Source organism: Geotrypetes seraphini, chromosome 15 (assembly GCF_902459505.1).
Source record: "Geotrypetes seraphini chromosome 15, aGeoSer1.1, whole genome shotgun sequence".
In the NCBI taxonomy this organism is placed as follows: domain Eukaryota; kingdom Metazoa; phylum Chordata; class Amphibia; order Gymnophiona; family Dermophiidae; genus Geotrypetes; species Geotrypetes seraphini.
In genome coordinates, this window is record NC_047098.1 from 8,838,371 (window position 1) to 8,858,297 (window position 19,927).

General features: G+C 40.5%; 1 protein-coding gene across 7 annotated transcripts in view; it reads right to left on the reverse strand.

The window, feature by feature from the left end:
• Positions 1 to 19,927, reverse strand: part of PRDM2 (PR/SET domain 2) — a 70,875-nt gene that overhangs the window by 15,322 nt on the left and 35,626 nt on the right. For 5 of the 7 annotated variants that reach the window (XM_033921965.1, XM_033921961.1, XM_033921963.1 and 2 more), the window contains 2 exons: positions 6,607 to 6,733; positions 844 to 954 (listed from right to left, as the gene is read on the reverse strand). In XM_033921965.1, the coding sequence (XP_033777856.1) occupies positions 844 to 954; positions 6,607 to 6,733 (238 nt within the window). Of the gene's footprint in view, positions 1 to 843; positions 955 to 6,301; positions 6,415 to 6,606; positions 6,734 to 19,927 lie in introns of those variants that run through there. The other 2 variants (XM_033921968.1, XM_033921969.1) reach the window with 2 other exon arrangements.

The window sequence follows — 19,927 nt, forward strand, 5'->3', positions numbered from 1 at the left end:
TGCTTGCATTAGGGTTGTTCTCTTTAACCTCTGGGGGAGAAAAACTACCCTTCCCACCCTACCTATGGATGCAAATATACAAAATCTGGCCTTGGCCCAGTTTACATGGTAGGATATTAAATTGCTTTGAGTCTCTTAGAAAAAGACAGAAATATAAAGTATAAAGTGTCTTGAAAATAAATCTTCATAGACTTATACAGTGGCAGAAGGGAATCCCTCCTGCCTTTTTTTTTTTATCCACTGGGGGGGGTCCTGGTGCCGCATTCATCAGGGATCGTTGGGAGGGCCGTCATCGGTGGTGGGGGACTATTTTATCTTTTTATGGAACAGTTATTTTTGGGTGTGTAACATGCAAAATGTCTGTGCCATTGAAAAAAAAACGATAAAAACCAGGCAGACCTATTGGTAACACAGTTACTGACTGGTCTAGACCAGTCGTTTTTTCCAATAGCTAAAACCCCTGGTTCTTTTGCATAGCCAAGCGATGTTAGTGCATCAATCACTTGGCTATTTTGCATAGGGTTTTATCTAATTTTCATGGCTGGATCGGAAAATGATAGATCGCATGGAAAAAAAAACACACTGTTAGCCGTTTTGTGCCTTGGGTCAGCAAAAGCGATCATTGCTAAAGCTGTGAAAACAGGTTTAAGCGACGTTAGCTGACTTTAGTGCATCTAGCCCTCAATCAGAAGGTGCCTCTACAGCCTGAAGCCAAGGGTTAACAAACCATATTTTGCTTCTCAGCAGTTTATTTACTAAAATCTGCTATCTTAGAGCCAATTATGGTACCTATCCTTCAGCACCTACAACATGGATGAGAAAAGGAAGAAAAACCTTACTTACCCTGATCTAAGTCCTTCATGTCTGCAGAAATTATATTGGATTCTGGCCTCCTGTGCTTGGTATCAGGGTTTTTGTTTCCCCTTTTTCTACTTTCAGCAGTTTTTTTCTTCCCTGAAAAATAAGATGCTCCTCAGTATATAGACTTCATATATTCTCTGTGATGTATTAAACACAGAACCCCCTCCTGCAAAGTCAGAATTTAATTAATGTTTTTTAAAGGCATAAGTTGTTAAAAGCCTGCATTTGACCATCAGAAGAACAATACAATCCTATCGAAAGATGAAATGTATTCTTAACTGATAATTTTCTTTCCTCAAGTCCTACTGAACCAGTCCAGACCTATGGAGATCTCTCTCTATAAGCAGATATATGCAGATGTAGATATTTGAAGATTCTAATGATCTCATTGATATACCAGTTGGTACACCCAGGAACATTCCAGTATGCTAATACCAAGGTCACTCAGAGAAATCAAAAGGGACAAGATAACCAAACTGAACCCAAAACAGAATCCCAAAAGGCTACCTTTGCAAAACTTAACTATGTACAGACAGGTGGCGGACCTATGACAGGAATCTATTGAATTTATTAGTCTTCTGGGCAAGTCCTCGACTGGTCTAGCAGAACTCAAGGAAAGAAAATTAAAAGGTAAGAATACATTTCACCTTCCTCATCAATCTGCAAGACTAGTCCCTATCTATGAAATGTAGCAAAGCCTAATCCCACAGGGTAGGAGGAAGATAACACCCTTACAACACTGCTCTATAAAAGGAATGCCCTGCCTAGCCCAAACATCAAGCTTGTAATGTTTAACAAAAGAATAAAAGCAGAACCATGCAAATGTCTCCCAGGCCCCTGCTTCAGCCTAAAATGCAACCTGCACCTTGGTAGTGTGAGACCTATAGACATGAGAAACTTTTTCTTTCTCCCATAGAATGTAGACTAACTCAATAGTCAACCTAATCTAGTGTGCAATTAAGAGTTTTGTCCAATTCAGGGTAAAAGTTTTTGATTTGATTCAGCCTATTGAATTGATTTTCCTGCCCAATTGGGAGTTTATTTCAAACATCCTGGTGGGTTTATTTTGTAGTCTCCACTCCCCCCCCCCTTTGCCCTCTCCAACCCTATGTAGGCCTGGGGTGTAAACAAAATTTTAAAAAAGACTTTTCATCTCTCTATTAGGTCCTAGCTGCTAACACCAGTTCTGGCATTATACACATTTCAAATCTGACATATTGTAATCACAAAATAGAAAATAAAATTATTTTTTCTACCTTTTGTTGTCTGGTCATTTTAGCATGCATATCATGTTGCCTATAAGGCGTGGGAAGATTGCTCCTGCCCCAAAAAACCGCTAGACCAGGTAAGGCTTAAGGTGGGGCTTACAGGGCTTAAAATAGCCAGAGGGAAGCGGGGATTAGGGGCAGAACTGGTCTGAATATTATTCGCAGTTTTTTTTAAATTTGCGGGCCAGCTCTGCCCCTAACCCCCATGGATACAAAGGGAGAAGTGTTCATCAAAATATAAAATTCCATAAGTCATACAAGATGCCTCAATAACAGACATAATTATGGTAAACAAAATAAAACAAACCAGACCACACAGGGTTTTGGGGGTTTTTGTTTTTTTTAACAATAACTGTACTATAATCAGGCAGAATTACTGAAGCCAGAGAGTTTGAAAAACAAAGGGTGTGGCTATACAGGAAGTAAAGTTTGGAATATTTTTTTGAATGAGAAGAACACTGCATGCTGTTCTGTTCCACACCTGAATAAACAAGCTTTCCCTTTAATGTGTTCTTTTATTGTAAACAAAGAACTTACTAACAAATTCTATTTATGCTCAAAATTTCACTAAACTTAAATTTAGGATCTTAAAAAGTGGGTGGCAGGAGGGGTAGATTTAGGGCAGAGAAAAGAAATCAGGATTTTCAGCACTAGGCTGAAAAATAGGGCCCATTAATTTATGCAAAAGAATGACAGGCCTAAATTTATACATTCACCTTTTTAAGGGCCTCATATACTATACTCTAGGCCAGGGATGTCACTCACATAAGGGGGTGAAATCTAAAACACAGGCTAAGTTGTGGGCCAACTTATCCAACCCGTCGGCTGTGATGTAAACAAAATAGATAAAGACTTTTCCTCTCTTTTAGGTCCTGGTTTATTTATGCTTGCTATCTAACAACAGCTCTGACAGGATACACATTTCAAATCTAACATATTGTAATTACAAAATAGAAAATAGAATTATTTTTCCTACCCTTTTTGTCTGGTCATTTTGTTTTCCATCATCTTAGTCCCAGTTTCTCTTTATGCTTTTTGTCTAACTTCTAACTTTCTTTCTAATGTCTGCTATCCATTTTTTCTCTTCTCTCTTGTTACATTCCCTCCTTATGCCTGTCTCCAACGTATTGATTTTTCCCATTCAGCTTTCTTAACTTTTTCTTTTCTTTTATGCCTCTGTCCACTCTGTCCTTGTCCTCTTTCTCACCTTTCTTTTTAAATTTTCAGCTACCTCTCAATTCTCCATCTTTTCTTAGTCCCTAGCTCTCCCATTTCCCAGCTCACTCCTTCCCCAGCCTCTAATTTCCTTCTATCTACTCCCTATTACCACATCTTTCCTCCTCTCATCCCATGGTCCAACATTTTGCACCCTTTCTTTTCTGTTGTTCTTCTTCCCTCCCACTTGGTGCTGAACAAGATGGAAGGGTGGGGGGAACAGAGAGAGAGAGAGAGAGAGAAAAAAAAAGAGAGATGCTGCTCTCTCTCTCCCTTCCACCCCCCAGGCCTAACATTTCTCCCTCCCATCCATCCCAAGATCCAACTTCTCTCCCTCTCTCTTCCCAACTGCCCCACATCCCATCTCTCCCCCTGCCTGCCTGCCTGCCTCTCTCCCCCCAGATCCACCATTTCTCCTTTTCTCTTCCCAACAGTTCTCCCTTCTCTATACCACCCCAGGTCCAACTTCTTTCCCTTCAGACCACTCACTGTTCACCATCTCTCTCGCTCCTCTGTTTCTGGCCCCATACGCTCTCCTACCACACCCAATCTGGCACTTCTTTTAATATCCTCCCCTTCATACTTAAAAAAAAAACAAAAAAAAAACAGTTAGTCCAGGTGGCTTCTTTGACCCAGCATGTCCTCTCCCTTCTCCCCGCACCAGTCCAAAGTCGCCCTTACCTTCTGTCAAGCTGAAAAATCTACTCTCCTTTCCCTCTTTTAAGGGCAAAATTTAATCTATTAGGAACTTTAGACACTCCTTTTCTTTTAAACTGACAGAGCTCTGGAACAACTTGCCACTCTCACTAAGAAGGTTAGGTCTCTTCTTATCTTTTAGGAAAGTTTGGAAATTAACTATTTCTACCTCTCCCAAACCAGTTTCTTCTCTGTTTTAGTCCTCTGTATTATTTTTTTATCTTAATGTTAACCTAGTCAAGCTCCATATTGGTTGATGACCCAGTTTATAAAACTAAGTTTTTAGTTTAGTGATTCAGCAACGTCATCCGCGGCTCCCCTTCTTGCTTTCTGTCTGCCGTGGTCAGTCTCCAATGACGCAACTTCCTGTTTCCACCCAGGTGGACCAAAAGAGCCTGGTGTGGCAAATACCATATAAACTCGAGTATAAACCAAGGTAACCTTTTCCCCCCGAAAAAGGAGGAAAAAAGGTTGACTCAAATATAAACCAAGGTTAGAAATTTGGGTATGCGAGTGTCATTTGTCATCCCCACCAGAACACCTGGCCTCAGTCACAAATACAAAAAAAAACAACCCCTTTTCAAAAACAAACCCATAAACTAAAAGTACTATTGTACACAAACAAAACCCTAATATGCCAGACTCTGCACACAGCAATAAGTGCAATTGTCCTAAAAAGACTGGTGAACTCAATTTATTCCATAACAGTCCTTTTATTCATCCAAAATCTCAATGACATGTACATGTTTCAGCCTAATCAGCCTGCTTTGGGAGTCTTAAAGGTGGTTAAAATGATCCATAATATAAAAACTCACTTATATACCGCAAATACCGTTAAGTTCTATGCAGCTCACAGAGATTAGCAATACAAATGAATTAACAACCAGTGTCTAATTTCCAAAAGATTCTGTAAAAAGATACGTCTTTAAAGCACGTCAAAACTGTTGATACGAATTAGAAAATGTGAATATGCGAGTCAGATCCCTAATCCATGAAGCTGCCTGAAAGGACAATAGACGCTCCTGGAATTTCTTATATTTACATCCCTTTGCAGAAGGAAACAAGAATAATGAATGAGATTTCCTAGAATGTTTGGAGTTTGTAATAATGAAAGATTCTATAAGATACTCTAGGATTAAACCTGTTAGTGCCTTAAAGCAAATACAGCCAAACTTAAATTTAATCCCTGCTTCAACCGGAAGCTAATGTAATAGACAATAAAAAATAGGTGACACGATCATACTTCTTCAAATCAAAAATTGATCTAACTGCTGCATTCAGTATTATGCGTAGTCTTTGAAAATTTTTTTTGAGCTTCAGCAAGATGAACAATGTTACAATAATCAAGGTTAGGAACAAAGAGGAAACAAGAGAAACCATGCAAAATTAGAGAATGATACGGGGACAAATTTTCCCCATCCCCGTGAGATCCATCCCTGCAAGTTCAGTCCTCATCTGCACAAACCTCGAACACTTTAAAATCATAAGTGTTTGAGGCTTGTGCAGTTAAGGCAGAGCTTGCAGGAATGGGAACATAACATAAGAACTCACCAGGGGTGGGTCAGGGATACTGAGATCCTGCTGGGATGGGGACAAATTTGTCCGTCTCTACCCCCCTATAGAAAAGTAAATGTAACTGAAAATGTACAGGCATTTAAGAAAAGACTGTGTTCTTAAAATCCGTGTACTACAAATTTAATTTAATTTTTTTTTTAGTTGATTACTCAAAAGTAATCAGAAGCTACTGCTACCCAACCTCTGGAGTAGTGCAGTTATAAGAACTATCTTTTCTTTTTTTTTTTTTTACACAATATAGTATAGTAAACAGTTATCTCTGTTTCTATCTCTCAATAATGAATCATTTAACTTTTTTTTTTTTTTTTACAAGTATCAGCAGAGGTACCTGTACTATGGTGTATTAGTACCCTCTACGATCTTGTATTTGTATAATCTTATAAAAATAGGAACTGTGCTTCCTCTCACACAAAATCCACATCTAGAAGTTTAATTTAACCCTGACCTAAAAAAAAAAAAAAAAAAAAATAGGGTTGTGCTTTCTGTCCAAATCTGACCTGGTAATCCAAACCTAGTTAACTTATTCACGTAACAGCTGGAGACTGACATATATGTGCTGTAGATGATCTGACATTCGAACCCCGTGCACACAAACCCCAGCAGCAGCTGCTATCTATTAAAAATACACTGAAGATGTAAATGTTCTTTAGCAGCTATTTTAAAAATAAAGCAAACGAAAGCATTACCTAGTCAAATCATCTGAGGATTTGAGGAACGTAGCAGCTTGACTAACCTTTCGATAATCCTGCTAAAAACAGGCTGCAGACAACCAAACAAACATAAATCTGTGCCCAGCCATTTCGAAGCCAGAAGCAAACCTGAAAAAAAAAAAGCAATAGGCAGCCTAGGGAAGTCTGCCGTGCTGGCACTTACCCACCCCGTGATTCAGCAACGGGGGCCTGTGTGCCTTTACGAGAGTCTGGAAAAGGTCACACCGACACGGTCGCCCGAACAGCCTCTGCAAAAGTTCCCAACTCTCCCCCCCGTTTACCTTTCTTGGCTTTGGGCGAGTTCTTCTTGCTTCGGTTGTTGGCTCGCTCTTCCTCGATAGCAGCTGCTACCTCGGCGTTGTCTTCCCCATTGTACCACACCAACAGCTCTTCTCCCGGCTCAATTGGCTGAAAGGGGGAAGAGAAACAAATGCGACACCAATCAGGCGGAAGGGGAGAAAGCAGCAGGTTCGAGGATTACAAACAGCTGTACTGGGCGCTGAAAACTAACCCCCCCCCCCCCCCTAAACTGACTGACTAACCAAACAGGAAGGACTCTTTAACCCTTCAGCGAATGTGTCAGCGCCTTGAACTGGACCACAGAGTTAAAGGAACCGGGCAAGGTTTGTAGGAATCCCTCTGCTGGAAGGAGGACTGCATTTCCTTTCTCTGCGGAGAGTTTATCACAAAACAAACTAGAACAGCACTCCAGCTAACACCCATAAAAACCTTTTTAGGGCACTACCCTGTGTGTGACATGGCTTCCCCCAATCTGATGTCACATGCGACCACCTCAGTCTGCATTGCCACACAGCTGGTAAAACGCACCTGCACTCTCCATCTTTCATATAAAATATTTCTTTTAAAATTCATAGGAAGCTGCCGCTCCTGGGTCAGACCAGTGGTCCATCGTGCTCCTGCGGCGGCCCCCAGGTCAAAGACCAGTGCCCTGAGACCACCCCTACCTGTATACGTTCCGGTTCAGCAGGAACTTGTTTAACTTTGTCTTGAATCCCTGGAGGGTGTTTTCCCCTATAACAGCCTCCGGAAGAGCGTTCCAGATTTCCACCACTCTCTGGGTGAAGAAGAACTTCCTTACATTTGTACGGAATCTGTCCCCTTTCAACTTTAGAGAGTGCCCTCTCGTTCTCCCTACCTTGGAGAGGGTGAACAACCTCTTTTTATCTAGTCTATTCTCTTCATTATCTTGAATGTTTCGATCATGTCCCCTCTCAGTCTCCTCTTTTCAAGGGAGAAGAGGCCCAGTTTCTCTAATCTCTCACTGTATGGCAACTCCTCCAGCCCCTTTACCATTTTAGTCACTCTTCTCTGGACCCTTTTGAGTAGTACCATGCCTTTCTTCATGTACGGCAACCAATGCTGGATGCAGTATTCCAGGTGAGGGCGTACCATGGCCCAGTACAGCAGCATGATAACTGTGATCCCCTTCTTAATAATTCCTAGCTCATCATGCCTGAAACTCTTTTTCTTAGTATCCCTATTTAGGTATTTGCTTATATTCAGCCCTTTTCAAGTCCTTGGCAATCCAATTACCGGTAGTTTTTTTTTTCTTCAAAATCTCAACAAGTTGATTTCATGACAGCTGCATATTTTGACAGCATAGCACACAAAAACCTCCAGCAGCTTTAGGAAGGGCAGGTGGTATAGCAAAAACCATATCCATTGGATACTCAAACTGGTGCTTACATTGCCCTGGGCTTGATCATGAATTTGCTCTGTGCCTTTGGGTTGCCAGATAACTAATCTGGAATTTGAGACTGTGGCAAGCAACAGTAGGTCTTTAGAGTTAATGATCCATTGGCATTAAAGGACTCATTGGTTCCAAGGGGTTCAAAAAATCTACTGGATGCTGGGGATGCACTCCCTTAAAACAGAGTGCTGACAAAAGACAATGGGAATAGGCACTGATCAATTTCCATAGTGGCACTTATCTTCATAGACCCCCAAGGGCTGCTGATGCTGTATAGAGGCCCAGAAGCAGACATTGAAGCACTGTTCATCCCCCTTGTTGTCAAATAGGTCACATATTATCTCCAAGGATCTAGGAGCAGGCAACAAACAGACCTTAGGTAATTCAGGAAGACAGGCCTCGCTTACTATGCTCTCTTGAAATTGGCATCAGCAAATTTTGAGGAGTTGCTAAATAGAAAGATTGTTGGGAGAGTTGCTCATTGTGATGCCTTGGTTTCATGACGATATCAACTTTGCAGAGAGCCCTGGAGTCAATCCTTGAGACCCATGCTATGACTGGTGATATTTCATTGCTGCAGGGGCCTTAAAAGGACTTAGAACTGATGTCAGCCACCCTTATTTATGTCAGTTTCCAGTACATTGTTGTAAAGGGCCTCTTTTCCCCTCCCCCCCCAAATCTGCATACACTGTCCTCAGTGAAAGACTGGCCTTACTGAAGCCTCGACATCCAGCCAACTACAGAACCAGATCTCTCCAACTAGAATGCTTCTCCGAATCAGAGTATTCTTGGAATTCAGAATACGAACCTACTGAGTTTTATAAAGAGTGAGGTTCTGCTGATTTGGCCTCGGATCACTTTTTCCTCTGCACTAGAGGAAACATTCCTCCTACAGAATCTCTGCTTCAATGACTACTAAATGGAATAGCATCAGTCATTTCTCTTAAGTTAGAGCAAGAAAAATCCAGGGTAGAAATGTGGGATATCCTCCAGTTCCTCAACCCCCTCAAGAAAAGCATGTCTATGCCTATTCACAAGATCCTGAAAGATGTACAGATAGAATATGGGAGAGACCTTCCACCTCAATGAACTCTTAAGTCAAACAACATGTATAGAATCTAGAACGCTCCTATATTCAAGAAACAACTTCCCCACCATTCTGTGGTATTCAAATCCATCCTCAAAAAGGGCCATTCTTGGTGCTCCCAAGAGATGCTCAGATATTGGATTCTCTTGGGAGAATTTTTTTCAGAATATACTTCCTTTTTGCATAGCTTTTCACCAGACTTCATGGGCCAATATATGCAAAAACATTGCATAAGATTAGAGTTAAGCAGATTCATCCTATGGAAAAGAATCTCTGAGCTTTGGTTGCTAGTAAAGTTCAGGTCAATTGTTGATGCTTTTAAAATAGCACTGAGAGTTTCAGCCATAGCCATTGGAACTTCCATATTATCACAGCTGCAAGCTTCAGGCCCTTGTTAGAGCATGCAGGAAAGGTTCATAGACATGCCAGGCCATGCCAAGGGAAGAATCTCTTTGGAGACAAGTTCAGAGGTAGTTTCTCTCGTAAAAGTGTAGTACTATGAAACACTCAACTTCCTCTCCAGCCCATTCAGACTTTTCTTTTTCCAGGAGATATAAAATGGAGGTATCCTTCTTCCTCTTGTTCCCAACCAGATGTAGTAAGGATCTCAACATCAACACAAACAGTTGAGAGCTCAGAAGCCCCTACCTGTTCCTCATCCAAAACCTGGCATGTGTGTTTGATTGCTTCAGTAACATAACCTAAGCTAAGGCTAAGCTTTTTCATAAATTGTTGGTCTTTAAAGCCTTCAACTGTTGGGTTCTAATGATTATCCATTACAGGTATCAACTGCACCTATTCAGCATCCCACCAAATTGACCATGATCCTCTTGATGGACAAACTCGCCACACCAAATACTACTTATCCAGGAGCTATTTTCTTCCTTGGAAGAGAACCTATTGAACCTGTTCCACCATGGGACAGAGGACAGAATTAGTACCCTGGTAACAAAGAAAAAGGGGAATTTTATCCCCATCTAAGATCTAAACGACCTTGAATGAGTTTCTAGATTAAAAAAACATTCAATATAGATTACACAGACATCTTAATCCCTTTTCTCCAAAAGGAAGCTGGTTATGTTCTCTGAATGCATATACAGTAACTACATAAAGGTATATCCCTGCTACCAGAAGTAGCTCCAGTTCATCACAGGAAGTCATCATTACCAGTATCATCTTCAGGCCTTTGGCCTAGCATCAGCACCACATGTGTTTATATACGTTTTGGCCATAACCATACAACTAAAAACTGAAGCATGTTTCCCTGTATGGATAACTGGTTGATCCAGAGTTCATCTTGGCGAGCTCAAGGATCTATCACATAACTATCCAGGTATCTGAGTCACGAAGGTTCATCATAAACTACCCAAAAATCTCACACTCTTAACTTGTCATCTAAATTGCAATTCATAGTAGTTCTGCTATATAGGATTCAGGCAAGTTAGGATACCTAAATTGGCGTCCACATTTCTGCAGATTCTAATGAATCAGCTGTCATCAGCATGGCATATGTTGAGGTTGTTAAGAAAGGACCAAGACAAAAAGGTTTAGTCTGGATCCCCAAACCTCTCAGGGATTCCTCTCTATCCTGATGGATGGATCAATTTAATATGACAAAAGGAATTATTTTTCAATTTCTTCCTGTGCAAACTACTCACATCATAGATGCATCCAAACTGGGCTGGTGAGTCTTTGTAGATGGGATTCACACCCAAGATCTTTGATCCATTCAGAACTTCCTTGGATAATGAGCTCAAGGCAACATGAAACACATTAAAGCCTTTCAGAGACTTGGCCTACAAAATTATCCTAGTCCAGACAGGCAACCAAGTAGCCATGTACTACTATAAAACTGACAAGAAAGGAGGAACAGGATTTTACCTCCTACATCGGGAGTCTCTCAGGATATAGAACTGGACCATCTTTCACAGATGACTCTCAGACTTATCTACCTGGCAGGGAAAGACAATTTAAGCCATAGAAACAAATAAATGAAGGCAGATAAAAGACCATATGGCTATCTAGTTTGCCTATCCATGACATCTACTATCCTTTCTCCCTTAGCAATCCAATATACATTTTTCATCTCCATCACCTCCACCAGGCCATTCCATGTATTCACTACCCTTTCCAAGAAAAAGTATTTTCTGAGATTACTTTTTAGTCTATCCCTTTCACCTTCATCCAATGCCTTTTCATTCCAGAATTTCCTTTCAATTGAGACTTGCCTCAAGCATATTTATGCCATGTAGATATTTAAATATCTCTATCATGTATCTTTAACTCCCTAAGTGGTCTATGAACTAAGAGGTGGTGATGATGATCTTTCATGACATGTGACATACCCACTGTGGATCTCTTTTGTTTCCTCAAAACAGAAAAGTACTTCAGTTATGCTGGTCTTCTCTAGGCATATGCCATTCTGCTCATTGCAAAACTTTCCCTAACAATCAGGATCAGGGGATTGATTCTCATAGCCTGCCTGCCTTCATCTATCTATTGCTTTTTCATGAAAACATTCACCCAAAGTGGTTTACAATTTCCTTCTCTTCAGTTATCAGAGAGACCAGACAGACTGGGAGATTCTTCACAGGTTCTGAAAACACATGTACCATCAGGTCCCTCTTCTTCACAATCTGGATGTTGAGAGGGTAGCTTTGATTGCCCTGAATTTGACTGATACTTCAAATCTCCAGAAGTGATTCCACCAGATGGTCTTATGGTTTTAAGTGGAAGAGGTTTTGCCATTTGATGTGATGGAAAAGGCATCATTTTTCATCTATCACACAAAACTGCATAAATACTGGTTGCATCTCTCCAAGTCAGGTTTATAACAAATTCAGGTAGAAGCTGGCACTGGGCTTGCCTTGAAACGTCAACATTGTTCTCTCAGCTAATGAAAGCTCCCTTTGAGTCACTAGGTTCCTGTAACTTGAAGTACCTGACCTAGGTGGGCTTATTTTTGGTTGCAGTTACTTCAGCTTTGGGCTCTAGTGACTGATTTATCTGCCAATAAGATGGTTCTGCACAACCAGTTCCTTACTAAGGTGGTATCAAATTTCCACATTAATCAATCAGTTGTCCCTACATTTTCCCCCAAGTAACACACCTATAATAATGAACACATCTTATACACTCTGGACTATAAACAAGCCCTAGCCTTCTACTTGGAACAGACTACAGCCCTTTAGGAATTCCACCTGGCTCTTAGTTTCATTTGATCTTGTTAAGCCTCAGACCGCCATTGCCAATCATACAATATCCAACTGACTAGCAAACTGATTATACCTATGCAGGTCTGATCTTAGAGGATGATGACAAGGCTCATGTCAGAACCATGGCTGCGGTGGGAGCCCACTTAAGGTCAGCATCTATGGAGCTGCCACATGGAAAATTAATCCATACAGTCACTTCTCATTACTGTTTGGAAAAGGGCTCCTAATGCAACTAGGTTTGGTCAGTCTGTCCTCCAGAGCAGTATCCAGCTCTATACTCCCAATGCCCATTTCTCGATATCCAGATTACCTTCACTAAATAAAAGGGGTTGCCCACCCAAAACAATTATTGCAGATGCTTATTAGCAGTGCCTTTTGGGGGGGGTTTCTGCCTGTAGCTAGGGAGTCCTAGTTGTGAAGGCTTGTGATCTTCTTTGTCCTCAGAGAAAACAAAGTTTTTTATGTGAAGCATGTGTTCTCTTTGAAAATAATACAAGTAATCATATACCCTTCCATTTACCCTGGTTGCCATCTCCGAAACTCAGCTGATCAAATGACTTGAGAAGGCCTCATGCAACAATACAAAGCAGGAAGTCATGCACATGCACAATGGTGCCTTTCTTTTTCTGAGATGGAGAGTTTATTCCTCCATGGGCTCCATCTGATGGCATCACCCACTTGTGAGGACCTGTATCCTACTGTCCACAGACAGCATCTACTATAGGGATGCAAGTAGGCTTAATGTTTGGGGAATTTTTATCCATTCCAACCCAATGGAAGCTAGATATAAAAGGTTGAGAATGTCTGGGGGCAAAATAACTTCCCCAAACTTCAACAGAATGGGACCAAAATTGACAAGGGAAAAAAGAAGTTAAGAGACAACCTTTCAAATATGGGAATGCTAGAGAAAATTAGCACATCTAAAAATAATGGCTCAAGGCATTTTTAGGGAGCAGACCCACTTTCTGCAGCATAGACACTTTCACACAGCATAACTTAGCAGTTAAGAAATTGCCCCTTTTTAACTGCTTCCCCTAGTCAACAGTCAATACATGCCCCCCGCCCACCCACAGGGACTGTAAAATAATTCTGAGGATGTTCTGCATGCCTCACCCCATCCCACCCCCACACAGTGCTGTCATTCTCCTATTATTGAAGGGCTGTCTTTTAGTGATTTAGACATGTTGTTTCATTTTCTTTTTGTAAATTATACTGCAAAATCTTGTAACTGAACCATACAGCTTTTTAAATGTTATGTGTACTGTCAACTAACAGCTGTCACCCCTAGTAGCACCCTATGGTGAAACTAAAGCTCATCCTCTGCTTTTAGTGGCATCTAATTGTTTTATTATATTATCACATTTGGTTTAATTTTATTGCTGTTTCTAACAATTCAAAGTGCTCCGCCCCTCTCTTCACCAAATCAAAAACACAAGAGGGGCTGGAAAGAATTCCATGAGCCATGCTCTGTATGTTTTCCCTATTTGGTAAATCTTAAATGTCTTGAATTCTTATTGTGAATCCAAAAACCCTATTCATAGGCAAGTCATCCCTATTATGACTAGGACTTATAATCACAATGAAAAGGACCCTTTGGCTCATTTTCACCTTAGATTTTGCTAATTTTTACTTTGAAAGAAAACTATCATATATATTCAAATATAAACCAAGATTTTTGAACCAAAACGATGGCCCAAAAATTGGGGTCTCGGTTTATATTCGAGTCAGCGTCCGCCCACCCACCCACCCACCCAGACCTGTTGCAGGCCTCCCATGGGCCTGCTTTAAGCACTGGTGGTAATTGCCTGTGAAAAACCCCAGGACTCCTACCGTGCTGAGAGTGAATCAAAATATGAGTTATGTGTGAGAACAAAACTTAAAAATTCAGGATGACGTAGAGATAGAAGTGACAGGCTGTTGGATGTGAGTAGACAATGAGAGGTTGAAGTCAAAGACAAACCCTATGTCGTGTCCAAATTAGGTTGTAAGCTCTTCCTAGAAAGAACTGCCTATTTAATGTCAAAATGTACAGCACTGCATATGCCCTTCAGCACTATAGAAGTGATAAATAGTAGTAGTAGGTTGCAAGCAGAGAACACTGGAACAATAATAGTATTATTTACAAAGATAGACCATGAAGGAAGAGGAGTGGAGGGTTTAGGAAGAAAGAGGAGCAGCTCAGTCTTGAACATGGCTAGTTTCAGATGGCAGCAAGACATCCAGCAGCAGGTGAAATTTCAGGTGTAGAGGTAGATCTGGGATCCATCAGCATACAGGTGATACTGGAAGCCATGGGAGTAGATCAGGGCACCGAGGAAAGAGGTGTAGAGAGAAAAGAAGTCCTAAAACTATTCTGCCACTAATAAGCCAATAATAAACAGACCTTACACTCTAATAACATTTGTAAGCACTTTGGAAGAGTTGTTTAAGCTTTCAATGAGTAAACCGCTACTTGCATAGGGAAAGAGTCACTTTACCCCTTTTTTAACACTGGTACATTTTCCACAAGCAAAAAAAGAGTAGGATTAACTTGGGGTGGAAATAAATGCTGGGACTGAAATCTGAACAAGCTGCGAGTGGGCCACAATTGCCTGCAGTCTGGCAAGGTTTCCTTTTGCAAACCAGCTTGCAATCCTGCAAGTACAAGATAGCTGTGGGCATGCAATCTCCATGAAGGGTTTCAAAACCATCTCCAATATTCAGATCACTTGTATCTGAGTTGAAGAATGAATGTGTATTGTAATCTTGATGAGAAAGGCAAATGTTTTGCCAAGTATCTGAAAGCTTAACTAAAATTTTGCTTTTATATATTTGCTGAATGGTCATGGACTATAACAATTCAGCAGTTGTGCTACATTGTAGTGGCTGATATTTGCTGGAAGTGTTTAAAAATGTTAGTGAAAAGCAACAGTATCATGAAACCGTACTGTTTAATCGGAATATCTTTTTAGTTGCATAATAAAAGGAATGTGATGGTAGAAAAAGTTGCAAAATGATTACACAGTTCCCATTTAAATTTCCTATGGGCCCTTTAAGGAAAAAAAGGATCGTCCCATTTTATGCTTCATAAAAAAATAGAAAGTCAGTCTATCTTGTAAAAGAAGGCCCTCAATACATTTAAAGGGATTCAAACAGGGTTAAAAAAAAATAAAGATCTAGCCATCAAATCACTTAGAAAAGAGAAAAAGACAAATATTCATGAACAAACTATTCAGATTAAGGGAAGAAACTTTAAAAATAAAAGCATCATCAACTGGATGGACTCTCTCTTGACATAAACAACTTGTACCTTAATTCATTCTCTATTCTGCATTGAATCTTAATGGAAAATGAACTACTTACTATCTATAACCTGCTGGCACAAATAAATGTTTTCCTGTGGATTTACATACACAGGGGGAACATTTATACTGGTCAACAAAAAAGCAGCAAAATAAAATATGTCTCTCTTAGCTGAGAAGAAAAACAAAGGTATCAAAATCTAATCCTTATCGCATTTCAAACAAGCTCAACCAAAATTGTTGATCTGGGATGATTTAATTGAAGTCATATTTTTGGAAGAGTTAAAAGATTCGTTATCAGAATTTATAGGCACCTCATTCTATAAAGCAGTGTTTCTCAACACGCGGTATGTGTACCCTTGGGGATACATGGGCCACTTGTTGGGGATACACGCCCGTAGAGACGGTGGCTGCCGCCCCCACGTTCCTGCCAGCTCCCTCCCCTCACCGATGAAGTTGCTTCCTGCGATCTCTGCTTTCCCGCCTGCCCCCTCCCCTGAAGCCAACATAGTTACCACCATTTTCTCTGTGTTTTTTTGTGGTTGCCATTATGTATTAAGATTATATTGTGTGTATATGAAAAATGGATGGAAGAAATTGCATTACAATTAATACTATTATTATGGGGGTGGAGCTTGGGCGGGGGTACTCGGTTGATATTTGTTAGACTTAGGGGGTACTTGGCTTGAGAAATACTGCTATAGATTTCCTGCACAACCTGAATTTTAACCCTCATTTTAACATTTCACTGCAACCTCTGTAAAATGAAGAAGAAAGCCCACTGATATTCTTCAGAATTTCCAACATATATTGTTATACATGGTCAAGTCACATTATTATGACCACCGCCTACCTCTGACTTCAAGGAAGAAAAGCCAATGAACAAATGCATGTCTCGCGCACAGACTTCATGGGTATATGAGATGGGATGTTAGCAAGTTGCCAATACAGCAAACCTAGCTGTCATGGGGAAAAAGCGCAATTTATCAGACACTGAAAAAGGCATGATCATCAGTTACCAGGGGGCTTCCAGATGTGTGTGTCCAAAGAACCCTGTTGCAAATGGGGCTCTGGAACAGACTATTGGTGACTGTACCTATGCTCACAAAAAACAGCTGCAATTTGCACTGGAGTACAGACATTGGACTTACACCAACCGGCAGAAGGTTGACTTATCTGATGAATCACATTTTGAGCTCCATCAAATGGATGGGCTTGGCATGTCAGGCATGAAACTGCCGAGAACAAACACCCAGCAACCACTGTTGGACTTACACAAGCTGGTGATGGCAGCATTATGGTCTGGAAGGCACTCTCAACCGATAAGGGTTTCTCTCCATTCTTGACGATCAAGTACACCCATACACTTTGATGGTCTTCCCTATGGCTGATGGAATCTAATTTTATTTTTTTGAGATTTAACAATTTCAACAAGATAAAATAAACTCTTCTACAAGAAATACAGAAAGAAACTCAAATAATTAAAGAAATTTTCAATTAACGTAAGAATTGCTATTTTCCTTAGACCCCAATAACAGGGAGGGCGGATCTTGGTAAAAATAAGGAAAAGGCTTAACGGGAGGTCCCAATATCCATAAGAGTGCTTCTTAATCTCTCCCAAAACATTCACGTCACCAACTTCTTCATATCCAAGAATGTTCTCAGTTGTTCCGGTGCATAGAAGACATATTTCATTCCAAGTACTTAATCATACACTTGCATGGATATGCCAAAAGGAATGAGGCACCAATGCTCAGTGCCTCAGATCTCATTGCAAGAAATAGTTTCCTTCTTTCTTGTGTTTAGCGAGTTAAATCAAGAAACATCCAAACTTTTTTTTACCATAGAACAATAATTGTGAATTCCAATAATACAATTTAAATATAGCATTAACATCTTGCTCGAATACTAGGGAAACCAGTAGAGTAGCTCTTTCAGTTGTTTCCGATATACTTGTTTCAAGCAAGTCTGTAATATTTAAATTTTACTGACCATTTGAATTAACTTGTCCCATATCTGGATTTACTTTTTTAAATTTTATTTAATGGGGGAAAAGCTTCCAAGGAAAATTTCAAAACTTCACTCAGGTATTTTTAAAATAAATCCAGAGAAGACATTAGTGGTGATTTAGGAAAATTTAACAAACGGATATTCAGTCTGCGATTGAAATTTTCCAGTTGTTCTATCTTTCTATTCAAAGAAACTTTGTCTTTCACCATTTCAGATGTTAAGTCTTGGAGAGTATCAACCTTTACTTTAACTTGCTTTAAATCACTTTCCACTTTTTTCTCTAAAGAGGCAACAGTACTTACAAGCTGAGAAGTATCTTGAGAAGATTTGGTGATGTTACTTTTTAGGTGCTGGATAATTTCCCATATATTCTCCAGAGTTATCACCGGCGGTTTTGTTAGCTGGGAGCAAACTCCAACTCCCAGTTCTGCCTACTCTCCCATGTTCCTCGCTGCAAGTGCCCCTCGAAACGAGATTTCCTTCAAGTGAGAATCCTCACGAGACTTCCCAAACACTGCTGCGTTGAAAGTAGGGCACAGTGGAGTGACGACTCCCGGAGGTGAAAGGGATGTTTCAAAGTCCAGCTGAGAAGGCAGTAGACACACCTCCGGACCCTTCCAGGGACCTCAAAGTTGTGGTAAACTCCAGAATAGAGCGCTGGGCAGGGAAAGACGTTCTAACCATCAAGGGCATGGAATGAACGCTTCCTTTTCATTTGGTGTGCGGACAGGTAGGAGTTAGTTTGTAAAACTCTGCCTCGTTCGATCGGAGATGACATCACTTGTTGCCACCATCTTAGATCCGCCTGGCTGATGGAATCTTTCAACAGGATAATGCAACATGTCATACTGCCAGAGTGGTTTGCAGAGCACAATCAAGACTTCCAGCAACTTCCCTGGCTGCCGTCCATGCTGCCCGAGGCTGTTATTCTGAATATAAGCAGGTGGTCATAATAATGCGACTCGATTGTGTAAATTGGACCTAGTACATGGCAATCCAACTTAGAATCTTATGTTAATTGGTTTTCTTATATATTTTTTTCAAATATTTAAGGGTCTTATATATTTAACAATTGATAAAGTGTCATAAGTACATAAGTATTGCCATAGTGGGACAGATCAAAGGTATATTAACCCCAGAACCTATTTCCAAAAGTGGCCAATCCATGTGACAAGTATCTGATGGTCCCAAAAGAATAAAACAGATTAGCTGCTTATCCCAAAAATAAGGTGAACTTGGGAAAATTCACTGCTTAATGATGGTCAATTCAATTTTCAAACACTTCCACCCAATTAATAGCATTTAAATAAAGAGATTATGTACTTACCCTGGTAAGCTCTTTTCCAGTAGATAGGTGAGACATTCTAGACCAGGGGTGTCCAACCTTTTGGCTTCCCTGGGCCGCATTGGCTGAAAAAAATGTTTCTGGGTCTGCACAAATGCTGCAGCAAGACAGAGGAGGGAGCCAGCAAGATGGTAAACACCCGGGGGCAGCAGAGGAAAACACTGCATCGCCCTCGACCGGGGCCGCACAAAATACTTCACGGGGCCGCATGCTGCCCTCGGGACGCAAGTTGGATACCCCTGTTCTAGACAGATAGGTAGTGTACCCATGGCCGTATGCTATCTGCAAAATGAATCCACTCGGGATTTTTCCTTTTGCTTCTGCTGTACTTCACTGGGCTCCTTAGCTCCACCTGCAGTTAGTACCCAAGCACTAAGAGCCACCAAATAAATGTGAAGTAGAGGCACCTGTAGCAAACAGGCTCAGAAACAACTGTTCTGCTCAAGAAGTAAAATCAAACAGTTCTGTTAATCGCCAACAAAGGCTTCAAATGAGCTCAGAAACTACTTTCATATAAACCAGAAACATATATATTCTTCCCAGCCCCCAAGGGAAAAATATATATGTTTTTGGTTTATATGACTACCATTTCTGCTCTTAGGCTATGCCAGACATTTTCTACTCTCTCAACAAGCAAGCATTTCATTTAAGCCTGGATGCTCCCAAACACAAAAAGGTAAATCATAGATCTATGCAACCCTGTGTGTGATGTTTTGTTGTTCAGTGATAAAAATTAACAAAACTGTAGTCTTAATGTTATGCCAAGTTGCAATAAACTATGATTAAGACATGTGCACCTAGATTAACTCTATTTGAGGCCCCTGTTGGGAAGAAAGTGATTTACCCAGTAACAACCATGTTCTTCATAATGGCCCCTATTGAGAAAAGCATCAAGATATCAATAAGGGCAAATTTCCTCAAATTCAGTAAAATGCTAATGAACGTGAAATTAC